The sequence below is a fragment of the Lagopus muta genome, chromosome 11 (genome assembly GCF_023343835.1).
Source record: "Lagopus muta isolate bLagMut1 chromosome 11, bLagMut1 primary, whole genome shotgun sequence".
Taxonomy (NCBI): Eukaryota; Metazoa; Chordata; class Aves; order Galliformes; family Phasianidae; genus Lagopus; species Lagopus muta.
Genome location: NC_064443.1, coordinates 18,936,811 through 18,949,790, shown reverse-complemented (window position 1 = coordinate 18,949,790; position 12,980 = coordinate 18,936,811). Strand labels below are relative to the sequence as shown.

At 45.1% G+C, this 12,980-nt stretch overlaps 1 protein-coding gene across 6 annotated transcripts in view; it reads right to left on the bottom strand.

The window, feature by feature from the left end:
* The window catches only part of GRM7 (glutamate metabotropic receptor 7), a 223,279-nt gene that overhangs the window by 67,769 nt on the left and 142,530 nt on the right, over positions 1–12,980 (bottom strand). For all 6 annotated transcript variants that reach the window (XM_048957323.1, XM_048957324.1, XM_048957321.1 and 3 more), the window contains exons 6-7: positions 8,812–9,012; positions 3,775–3,914 (exon numbers count right to left, since the gene is read on the bottom strand). In XM_048957323.1, the coding sequence (XP_048813280.1) occupies positions 3,775–3,914; positions 8,812–9,012 (341 nt within the window). The remainder of the gene's footprint in view (positions 1–3,774; positions 3,915–8,811; positions 9,013–12,980) is intronic.

Sequence of the window (12,980 nt, the reverse complement as noted above, 5' to 3'; positions counted from 1 at the left end):
TCAAAGGCAGCCACAGTGCAGGATGCTGCTTGTGCAGCAAATGGTACAGGGGTGCGGGAGCGAGTTCAAGCACTGCAGGGAAACAGCGGAGACAAGTATGGGATGGAGTCCCAGGGAACATGATAAAGAATGCTGCTGTGCTAGGGTATGCAATAGACAAATCCTTGGAAAAACAAGATTCAGCAATTTTATGGGGATTTTTTTCCCTTTACTTTTGGATTTTGACAGCTCAAGGGCAGTTGCAGAGGTTTGGACATGAAAACATAATAAACCTGAGGCATGCTGAGTTAACTACATAGCGAAAGAGAAGCAGTATCACTACATCTCCCATGAGAACCTCCCATTCCTCTAGAGGCAATCCATTTCTGCCTCCTTCAGACGCATCAGCTCCTCCAGGAGAGGCGCATTTGTCCTCTTCAGGTACCTCAAAGCATTGGAAGTCGCATTCACAGAAGTCAGCCAGTTCCTGGCATTTCTAAGTGCCTTCCATGGGCCAAGCCCTAAGTGCTTTATGGAGGAACAGAGGCACACATGTCAGGAAGGCACCCATTATAGGATCTACGGGGTAGAACAGCACAGACAGTTCACTGCCTTTCTAAAGTTCAAGGTTCAAATCAAGCTTCCCTATTTCTTACTGCATGAATAGCACAAATAACAGTAATCAAGTTATTAAAACAAACAAACAAGAACACAACAAAACCAAAATCCTTCACACACTAAAAGTTACCCAGTGTAAAACAAACAAAACCCAGCTGCTATCTGACACCTTTTCCCCATGGTAAATTTCCTCCTTTCCATCAGTAGCACTGCTTGTTCTGAAACACATTCAAAATAGCTCTCCTTGTACTGATGCTTATATGTTATAAATGCATTATATCTATTTAATAATACAAAAGCATACTTCTCAGCACTGGCAAAGTACAAGAGAGTCCAGGTTTCCAACGCTCTTATGAAACCTAGAACATAGGCCAGCGATGCTCTCATCCAGTTGCACGGGCTGCATCTCTGCTGCTGAGCAGGCTCTGGGGTTCACGAGACTGCATGTCATTTGGGGACGCAGCTGGCCGAGTTTCCAACCCTAAAATCCAGGGAAAGCTTCTCAAACCATAATAGGGCACAAACTATAAATACTGTTCACTAAATCCGCGTGCCGGGGGCTGACAGAACTTGACATAACCCTCGTGACACGCTCTGCCATGACCTCCTGTGGGAGATGGTGGGGCATCGTGTAATCAACCTCACTGCAGGGAGAACACAGCACTGCAACGGTTTTTCATGGAACACTGGCCAAACCATTTAAAATTAGACATCTGCTCATTTTACCCTTGTGTAGATATCTGTGAAATACAGCCAACATCTTTACTAAATCATGCCTTGAGCGTTAGGCTAAGCTGTGTTAGATTGCTTGAGATCAAGCAAGTGAAAGAAAATTTGGTAACTATGTTGGCCTTATGTAAAAACTACGTTATGGCCCAACTCTGCTGCAGTGAGAGCGATAAAGTATTTTCTTGGTAATCAATAAAATTCTGACCTCAGATACAGAAATGTAAATGCAGGGTGAGTCAGCTGCACTCAGAGGAGACACCTCACATACCTACAGGCAGATCTGAGCCTGGCTCCTGTGTGTGGGGAGCAGACATCTGCCTTCTCCAAACACTGCTGCCAGACAAGAGAGCAAACGGGATACAAAGATGTGGAGAAGCAACTGGGATCGAGAGAAACACACAGACATCTTAAAAAACCAGGTTTGTAAACTGATGATAACAACGACAAAACAAACTGGCATGGCTTGTTGTAAGACTTGTAAATATATGTTGCTAAAGATCTCCTCAGCCTATCTATTGTCTTCTGCGACAGAAAAAGTCAAGCAGTTGTTGTGAAAAAAATACGGTGCAGCTAATGAAGATTAATCAGCATCGTAACTCCACACCTCTGCCTCTCACTACAGAAGGGTGAGAATGGGAAGACGACATACACCACTGTAGGACTGGACTGACCGTAGACTGAACAGCAACACCGCTTCCATGGGAAAAATAACAGCAAAATGCTCTCAGCTTCTTTGAATGAGGACAGTGGTAAAGAAAAAACCACATTACTCAGCTAGGACAGTCTTTGGCACTTATCTGCCTACTGCTTTTGAGACCTGGAGCACCCTTACCATTAATGGCAGCATAACTGGGCAGAACAACTTCTCTTTTGTGATGGAGAACAGTCAGACACACGGAACTAAACCAGACAGCCCCAAATGGCAACTCTTGTGGAAAACAGAGCATCGTTTCAGCATTTTCTAAATTAAAATCAGCACTCTCACCAACCGTCCTTTGTCTCCCCTCTTGTGTTGGTATTAAAGAAATGAGAATTGGGAAAATATCCTGAAGCGTTACCTCGATGCCCATTACTGAAAATAAATTGCAGACTTTGGCAGTTTTCCTGGGAGATACTTAATAGCAGCTTCTGTTTTGTTTGGTTATTTTAGGGCATCCCTGACTCCTCTAAACTCCAGAATGTTCCTTATTATCGTAAGAAAAAACACAGGGACTGTCATATCAAAGCTAATCCTGTGCGTGAGGAGAAGGGAAGTTACTGAGACAGGCTCAGCTATTGACACAACACTGTAGCCTTCAGGATATGAGGGTGAGGAATGCTTTTTATGGAGACATTTAGCACAACGGCAGGAATACAAATCAAGCTCCATTAATTTAGTTTTAAATATTAATGAGCCAGGATGCGTAGTTTATATAAAGATTTACTTAATAAAATATTAAATTTTTTGCTAAAAGAATTGTAAATTCCAAGTCTATAAAGGAGAGTCAAGCATCAGAAGTTGTAAAAGATGGAAATAGCAAATCAAAGAGCATCAGAATTCAAGGAGAGCACAACACTGTGGTTAGTCTCAAAGGCTGCACCCTTGGTAATCCACATTAATTATTATTTGGACCAGGAGAGGAAAGCCCTTCTGTAGCAACCGGCATTCCACTTCAGCAACACCTCGGCTCTGGGCCATTTCTGCTGCTGCAGAACATTCAGATCGAACCGGAGGTATCACCTCTCTGCTCTGTGACAACCTGTAGGGAGCCAAGGAGCTGTGTGGTTAAGCAGCACATCCCCTCCATGCCTATGGGGCACAAGCACATGCACAGCGCCAAGCAGGAAGTCTGAGCCCAGATCTCTGGAGGTCTGTAGGCCAGGGACCTGACATCACCCTCATGTGGGTAGAGCTGACAAGAGCTCCCAGCTTTCTCAGCCAACAGTCATCTTTGTTTGTTCATCTGGGCAACAGCAAAATGTCTGGGGAATCTTTGATCACCTATTCTTACATCCTTACTTTTCTTTCAGGCATCGTTACAGAAGAGATATCTCATTCATATGGATGTATTTCACTTAAAAGTAACAGCAAAAGTGACTCACTCAAGAAATACTTCATTTCAGCTTTTTTAAAAACAGAAAAACTGAAGAGCATCTACAAATGAAAGCCCATTGGTTTCAAACCACAGCGCATTACTGGTTTATTTTCCAACGTGGCAACCAGGGACTCCAGACATGCAAAGGTAATAAAATTTGCATGACTGCCTGATGTCCTTATCTGTCTGGGGAGCTTTGGTACTCACAGCACAGATAAAAGGTGTCAGGAGAGATGCAAGAAATAATGCACTGCACAGCTGCAGAGAAATAGTGATTACGTTAGTTCCTGCACGGTGGAGAAAAAGGAAAACAGAACCAATCGCTGTACCTGAGAGCAAAGAAATGAGTGAGGAGAAACTGGCATGGACTCACGTTGAGCTGGAGGTCGTCTGTCCACTGCCCGACGAGGCGGTAGCCCGGGGTGCTGGTGTTGGTGGTGTGGAACTGGAAGATGTCGTAGCGCCCTGGTGCATCACCATTTTTGTTAAACATCACTGGAGTGCCAGCACTGCCTGGGGGAAGGAAACAAGACCAAATCCAACCAAAAAAAAGAGAAAGAAAAAAAAAAAAAAGGAAAAGCCAAAGCTTTACAGCAGCTATTTTATTTAGTCACGCCTGGGAGCTTTCAGACTGGCAATGTATTTCAGGCATTGGTTATCTATCAGCAAGCCATCTAACGCAGATACTTCAGGACACGCTGGAATAATCCTAGTCCTCTTCCCTGATTAACTACTACTGCCCAAACCCACTGACTGAAAACAAAATGAAGCAAAACCAGATCAGTTTTCCTTCAGTCGAGCTTTGCAAACAGCAAGAAATATCAGAAGGCTTTTCTTCCTGCCCTCCAGCCTCCCTCCCCATCTCCTTTTCCTTAGGGAGTTCTTTACTGAAAATCACACTTGTGAATGGAGCCTTTAAATGATTCTTTTTTTCCCCCAGAAAATGTTCCATCTGCTTCTGAGAGATACTGCTGTCAGAAGTCAGCCCAGGTCTAGTGAATCTTGATTGGCATCCAGAAATAGCTTCCTCCTCCACAATATGTTCTTATTCCTGTAATCAGCATGCAGGTGGGGTGGAAAAGAACAGACTAAACTATAGGAAGATCATTCCTTGTGTGCTCCCTTATTGAGTCTCTGTGAAACTGACACAGGCTGAGAAGCACCTCGGGTTGGAGCCACTCAGATCAGGATGCTGCATCAACTTCACCTGCCAAATACCAGGGTAACCAACACAGGGCTTGGATGCAGGGCAGCAGGAAAGCAAGCATCCCTCCAGAGCCCCCCCATGCTGCTGCTGAGCAGAGCTGCCCAGCACTGACCCCCAGTGCTGCTACCAACCATTCCCTGTCCTTGCATGGATAACTGCTCCCCAGGGCACCTGCACCTGAATTGCCATGGTGTCAGAAGTGAACTCCTTTCTAAAGGAGAATGTAGAGCAATGCTGTGTTTTCTTTAAGGGTCACATTTATCACAACATACATTAAAATTGGCTTAGGTGTGGCAGAGTAATATTGTGTCAAGATTGAAGATTTCAGCTCTAGTATCTCTATATTCAAAGCTGCTTCCTTCTGCATCTCTTTTTTTTTCCCCCAAAGCAATGAAAAATCTCTCCTGCAGTAGCACTGAACTTTAAGATTATGGTTTTCTTCATGATTCCCATTCTTCATTGAATTCCAGAGAGCAAAAGAAAATTTGAAGAAGTAAATTAGCATAGTTTTCATTGCAGCTCTGGTAAATGGCTTCCTGTCTACCCTGCAAGCCTCAGAGATCAGATATGGATTCAGTTCAAAGGCTGGTACAGAAAATCTTCCACGGAGATCTCTCTGGTTCCTTATGAGCACAAAGCTGATACTTAATTGTCATTACAGATTCATGTACCCGGAACACATTTATAATGAAAATGCTTAGAATGAAGAGTTATGGCCATAACTCCTTAACTCCTTGGCTCCCCCTGAAAGTCAGCACAAATGGGAAACGGTGTTTTGCTAATCATGACTTCTAAAGGGCTGTATGTTATTAGTTAAGCTTGTTTCTGTTTTGTTTTGGTTTTGCTTTTTTTCTCCCAGAACTGACAAAAATAAAGGTGCAATCCAGAGCTGCTACTCCAAGCTGTGCTGTTTCTGTGTTTTGTGGGAGCAGTAAAACGTTTTGCCCGTTCCTGCTGATTGTTGCACATAGGCAGTTTTTAAGGATTACTTTGAATACCACAGTTGAAGAGCAGTGCTGTATGTGGCTGCTGCAGGACTGGCATGGGACAGCATCAGTGCTGGGTCACCTCCACAGCACAGCTCCTGGGACAAGGACTACTATGCACCGATGTGGGGACCTGATTGCAGTGCACACCTGTTGCTGTCTGCAGGTCACCATCATTTCTGCTTTAGAATCACATGGGAAAAAAAAGAAAAGCAACCTGTGAAACAGGTTGCAAACTGCAGGGAAGACATCCAGCTATAGAAACGCAGAGAACTGGGATGGTCCCAGAAGTTAAGTCAAAGCCTCCTGTTTCCCAGCTTTGAAGTTGGAGCAATTGCACTCCCAGCCAAGGACCTGCTTTGTAAGCACCGACCTTCTGCAGCCTTTGCTGGGCTCTGCTGTGTGCTGGTGCTCTGTCTGCAGGGACCCCATCGCTCCCATCCTGCTCTAAATCACTGCAGCGCTTCAGCCTCTACATGCAGTTCCAGCTCCTTTGTGCACTCATGAAAATAAGGGATGCATGAAAACCTCCTTGCAGAGACAAAAGGATTTCCAAAATTGGTTCTATTATTACTTCACTTCTTGATCTTATAATTATGACAATATTTGGTTGATGAGCTTTCACTTTTTTTGGAATATAATTTAGGATTTATTTTCCTTCTGCTCCGATTCATACTATTTTGCTACAGCTCCAGCAAGCACTTCAGAAACTGAGCAGTAGCCTGCAGGCTGCAGCTCCTTGCTCATTCAGAGGCTATGACAATTTAATTCATCTTCAGCTCCCAACAAATAAGCTGTCCTTTCACCACACAGATGGAGAGCACATGACACCCATTCACCTGCAGGATGCATCCGAGAGGAGATGCCATCTGACTGAATTTGTAGAATTTCAATCCCTTAATCACCACAAGATGAGAAACGAATTAATAGGAGGAGGACAGGATGGCAGGCAGGTGTGCCTAGCCAAGGTGTTTCTTTATTATTCCATCCACGCTGACTGCGGTTTGAGGACCTGAAGGGCTCGGATGAACAAAGCCTTCAGCTTTTTCACTGGGGAAAAATACAACCTTCTCTCTGCACCATAGGATTTTCAGAATCCTACTGCACGAGCGCTTGGAGTTTTAAGTTTTCGGTATTTGGAGGCTTTCTGTTCTAAAGATAATGTGACCAATATCAAAATTCACACTGAGCTCCTCGTACAAATCCAGTCTCTCTTCATTAAAACGTTGCTTGAGCTCCTTCTGCGTGAATGTCATTACCCTTGCAGGGAAGAAAGGGCTTTAGAAGCAGTTACAGGCGAGATGGCTTCAGCTTCATCGTGACAGAGTGAGCCATTAAATGCACAGAGATCTCCAGCTCATGGGCTCAGGATCGGCTCGGAAATGGGCTGCATTTTATCTCTCCAGATCACGGTTCAGGCAAAGAACCCCACTGCTCTGTTTCTACTACGAGTTTAGGTAGAGAGCTGGTAGAACAAGAGTTTAAGCACAGACCAAATGTTGTTTTCCAAGATGAAAAGAATTGCATGGCTGCACCAGCGACCCAGAGAGGAGCAGGGTAAGGGCTAGCATAACACTGCTGAAGCAAACCCAGCAGCCCCACCACAGCGTGATGCCAAGGCAGACGTGACGTGGGCACCAGCACTGCTGTCCCCAGGGCTCCCAGGCCTTACCACAACAGCACTACACAACCCAGACCTACAAGTGCTCTCTTGTTGCTTCTGTTCCCACATCCACCTGCGTTTGCAGGCTGGCCGCTCAGTGCATTATATGGCAGCTGTTGATCCCAGGTTGGCTGAATGAATTCATTGCAATTTTGGGAATTTACTTTCATACAGCACAGAAAAAAGCAAGCTCTGCAGAACCTTTCTCCACATCCACAGGAACCTCCCCCAGGAGGGCTGCAGCTGAATGCTGAGCACGGCTGTGCAAACCCATACACAGTTCTGCACTATGAGTGCAACGAGAAGCTGAATTCCTCCCTCAGATAATAACCCTTGCAGGAGCTGGTTCTTTTCCCATTGGAAATGTCCAAGGCTAAGTAGCCGCGAGCAGTTTAAAGGTTTTAAACCTCTCTTCACTTTGTCACCATCCTCCTTCCCCCAGTAATAAAGCAAACTGCTACTTCAAGTCCCTGTGCTGGATGCCACTTACGTGTATGCAAACAAAGAAAAACACCACATGGCCATGTAGATCAATCACAAATGGAGGAAGAAAAGTCATCTTTTAAAGGACTGACCAAGAAAACACAAAGAAGGAAACTAAAGTTATCATGCAACAACTCTGGGAGCTAGGCAGTAGGTCCCCAGTCTCTCAATGGCTCCTGGTTAAGTCTCAGATCTTTATCTTATTCAGAGATAGGGCAGAGCAGTCAGACCTCCTGGTACACACATTAGCAATGTTTATGAAGAGGAAATAACATTAGGTTGCTGTAATGCTACCCCTGCAAGCAATCAGCTCTGGTCCCCCCTCTAGTTGCAGGCGAGTGTTGGTTAATGAAACTGTAATAAGATTACAGTAAAATGCAGAGAGGCAGAGGAACATTCCTAATATCCAGGTCTAATTCATACAGTGCAATGCACATAAAGATATGTCAAAGCCCATCGTGTTGTATGAAACATTGGGTTGGTATTGCAGCTGTTACATCCACTGGTAAAAAGTTGGTAGATAAACAACAAGCACACAAAAGGATAAAGTCATCCCATCCCCATTCCTATGATGTTACAACTCCTCTAAATACCTACTGGAGTTGGGGTAATCACTCTGTCTACATTATAGATGTGATTCTGCAAATGGACCTGGCTCTTTAGCTGTTCTCTCTTCTCCTGAGTGCTGAGCTAAGTCAGGTAAAATACCAGAATTTCTTCCAGTTAGCTTGCTCCAAATACAAGAAAGAACACAAATAGGGACAGACATATTAAGATGAAGAAAAACTTGGGCATTTACTCAGCTATTTCTCCCACAGGAAATCACAGGCTTTGGGAAAGCATCCTAGAACAGCAGCAGCAATTTCTGTCTTTGCAGAGCAGTAGCCTATCCACCTCAGCTAAAGCAGGATGCTTACAGATGCTAAATAGACACGGTCTTCTGCCACAAACTCTAGTGAAATTCTAAAACAAAAGCATCACCTGAGCGGAACGAATAAATACATGAGTGAGACTGAATGGAACGACAAGCCATGCAGGCAGGGTGCTACAGGTGGAGCAGCTCCCACTCACCGTTGAAGTTAACGCTGCGGATGTACTTGAGCAGCTTCTTGCCTCCTGCGTGCTCCATCTCAGGGCAGACCCCGGCGTAGTCAGCACACAGATCCTTGCTCATGTGGTGCAGTGCGTGTGCCATGGCGTACACTGCATCGATCACAAACTGCACCTTCCCCTCCTGCTCGTAGTGGGAGTCCTTGCCGATGCGCTCCTGCCCTGCACAGCACGCACACAGAAGGACAGTAAGGTGCGGTGCTTTCTGATGTCTCTTGGAGTACGTGGAAAGCAATGTGTCTGTTAGGCAATACATTAAAAACGTTATGATTTTACTAATTAACACAAATTTTAAAGAAAGGTATCTTTCATTCTCGACAGCAGAATCATCAACGCTTGCAAGTTACTCTACAAATCCTACCATTATCACAAACTTGAAACTGTAACCCACAGGGACCACCTCAGATAGAGAACACCAGGCTCTGCGTGCTCCCAAAGCGTGGCTTTGAAAGAAGAAAGCGTTTAAAAATAAAGCACAGCTGGTATTTTAAAGTCTGATGGTTTGTTGTGCTCCAAATCCCAGTCTCTAATTGAAAGTCACAGCCAGACTGGGGGAAGAAAGCATCACTTCAGACGCAGCCAAAGGGGCACTCCAGAGAACTGAGCGAACGCGCCTGCTATTAGCACAGCCTCGGGAAGCTCCGGTTGTTTGCGCTGACTTACACCCCTTCCCTGTACCAACAGAGATCGAAACATCCTTTAGAATCCAGTGATTGCCTTTAAAATGCTATGACAGCTGAAAGCTTAAGGAATGCAAACATCCATGCCATACGAACTGCAGCAGCTTTGGCAGTCGTTTGTCACCGCAGCACCCAGCATGGCAGGACGCACAACCTCAGAGCTCCTCTCATCTGCTGGACATCAAATGCAAGAGACAAAAAAGAACTGTTTTGCAGATGGAAAATGGGAACTTAAAAATTAAGCCACAGAGACCCAAAATGCTCAGCAGCAGAGATAAGTGGAATGCAATATTTTGAGCCGTGGGCTTGCACCCTAAGCATTTACTGTCAGATGTGAGACACAAGTATAACCTGGTGACATCACCTGGTGAATGCAGGCTGTAAGGCAGCTTTCTTGCCACTGCCATAGAAGCAGACAACTGCTGCAAAGCAAACAGCACTGCCAAAGCATAAAGCAGGGCACTACAGAGATACGAGAGCCTTTGAGTTTTCTCTGAAATTGCCCACTAACACCTTGTCTTGCCTTGGCCAAGTAACACCTGCATAATTCAATCTGTCTGGCTGCCAAACACGCGATTATACTTACCCATATCACTGGGGATTTGTGAAACATAATTACTGCTTGTTCAGTGTCCTGAGCTGTGCGAGGAAAGCAGCAGAAGTGCAATCCATTATTTCCCATGGGCGGCAACAAGGCAGCCCAGTCGTTTCACCAGCCCTGCCTGCCCTCCTGCAGGGCTGGGCACAGACAGAAGCACGGACAGAAGCACAGGCACAGCTCTCAAAATCACCCTGCAAATGCCTTAGGGATTTTCAATCAAAGGAAATACTCATGTTGGGGACAGAAGAGGGAAGAGACGCCTTTTGTGCAGCACTGTGCCCAGCAGCCTGCCCTGGGCAGCAGCTCACTGTGCCAGCTGTGTGTCTTCCTGCACTGCGCTCACTGAGGGGCCGGGCACCAAAAAGGAGCTGGGCCACACTCCCAAGATCACAGCACGTTCACACAATCCCTTTTTCCTCCTTTGAGAAGGGTGGTGGTGGTGGACTGAATTACAAATGAGCACAGAGAGAGCACCATCTTCTTCCAGAAATCCTACAAGCACAAGAAATGCCTTACCCTGTCTGCAACACTGAGGACCTTGAAAATAGATGAAAACACAACCCCCCTCTATGAACATCTTAATTGCCTACACTTTTTCCCCTTCGTAGTTTCCCTCTCTAACTACCATCGTGCACCAACCTGTTTTGGCTGACATTCCCTCTACCAAAGCCTCAGTTTTGCATTTCAACTGTGTCAGAAACACTGAAATTCTGAAAATAATTCAGCAGAGTGAGAGCTTCCAGACTGTGAAGATTCACATACTGTCGTTTTCATTATTTCACTCCCCTCTCATTGATTACAGACCTTATTACATCTCCAGCCCTGACAAGGAAAAAGCTTTTAAGTGGTTTCAGCTCAGCTACACTACCAAATTAGCAATGCAACAGAAATGCATGCCAAGGGAAGAGGAGCTGGGATTGAAATTCTGCACACAAACAATACTGATTAGGCATATTAAGTTCCAGAGGCACAGTTGGCTGAACGCAAAGCGAAGGTATCTTCGCAAGAACGCAAGAAACCTGAGCAAAACCAACTTAAGAAAAGGAGCAATATTAACAATGCCCAAGTATGAAAGTCTCAGAGATGAATTGGATTTGAAAAACATAATTGAATTTCCAGTAACAGGGATGAAATCTGTTGCAATTCTGCTGAGTATTACACACAGTTTGTGTACAGTCTGGATATGGAGTCAAATGCAGCTCCCCACCCAGAAAGGCATGCATGATTTCATTTACACAGCAGAGATCTTGCACTAACAGGAGCATACAGCTGTTCACGGAAACACAGACTGAGCTGCCTTTTAACGACTGCAAGCACAACTTCAGCCTCAATTTGATTTGGCAAACGTCCTTCAAAACAACAGCCATGTTTTACATGGCAAACTGCCTTCGGACTTCAATACTTAGAAAACACCATGTGAGTGGGTTCTGAGTGGGTTCTCTCCTGCTCCCTCTAGCTGACACCAAACCAACATCCCAGTAGCACATCAGCAGGCTGACGCCTGAAGTCTGCTTTCAGACACGACAGGCACCACCTTACCTGCACCTTCAGCAGTTTTATTTTGGTGAGCATTTTGTTGTCTTGGGTTTTCCCGGAGAAGCCAAGCAGAAAGTTGCACACACTTCAGGAATAGCAATATAGGGGTGCATACAAATTAAATTATTAATTATTCCCGGAAGAGAAGAAAACCCACAGAAGACATTAGCTTCCTGCAGACAAAAGCAGCAGTACCAGGAGCTTCAGCATTGGCTGTGAGCACCTCTCAGCAGAGGGGCTGGCCTGCAGGCTGCCTGGCACTGGGGGCCTTGGAGGAGCCAGCAGATGAACTCAGGCATCAGGTGCAGCAAGAAACTGAGCAGTGCCTCGTGTGTGACTGGGAGACACCAAGCAGCACAGAAGGGAAACAAACCCCATCTGCACTGGGGCACCCAGACCTTCTGTGCCACGATCCCTAAAGAGGGCTTTAAAAAAAAACATACAAAAAGCCAAACAACCCAAACTTGGTGATCTTCGGGGAGCCACGCAGTAACTATTTTCTTCAAGAATGAGGAAGATGGCACCTGAGGCACACATACACAGAGTGACTGGGAGAGAATGCACTTCTGTGCCATGGATTTGAAATGGAGTCCCTGGGATGTCAGGAAAAGGGAGAAACACAAAAGCAATTTATTGACATGAGGATTTTTTGCTTCCAAAAGATCTGTTTGAAGGTGATGACAAATAATTTAACCTCACTTCCCACTACAGTCTCAAGTGCTCATCATGATGATTCCTAAGAGACTGAAAGATGGGTCTCTTGCTTCAGGCAAATCTTCGCAAGAGAAAAATATTGCAACAGAGCGAGAGAAAAAGAACCAACAACCACCACCCACCAGAGCAGCAAGAATACAGAGAGGAAGAAGTCCTCGTGTATGATCTCCTCCAGAAGTGAAGTGCAGCTTTAAGAACTCATGGCTGTACTTTTTGCATCAGCACCAGGGTGATGCTTAACACTCCTTTCTATGGGAAAGGAGCTGAGAAGCTTGTTTTTCATGTTTTCCTCTGCATTTCTCCTTCAGATGATTTCTCTGGACTCATCGCCAGTATTCACAGAACGCCAGCAGTATGATACAAAGTGTAAAGAATGCTGCAAGGACAATTTCTGTGGCGTGTAATTCATACAATGAACAGACTTCAAAATCCCAATTAATCAGCTCTTACAGTAGATGAATGCAGACACCGGCTCAGTTTCTCGAGGATTAAGCACATTTTCAAAGGAACTTAACACAATAATACTGTTGAGAACCTGCTGATAGCCATCATTAACAAGAGATGTAATTGAAAGATTGCAGAACGCTTGCAGGATGGAG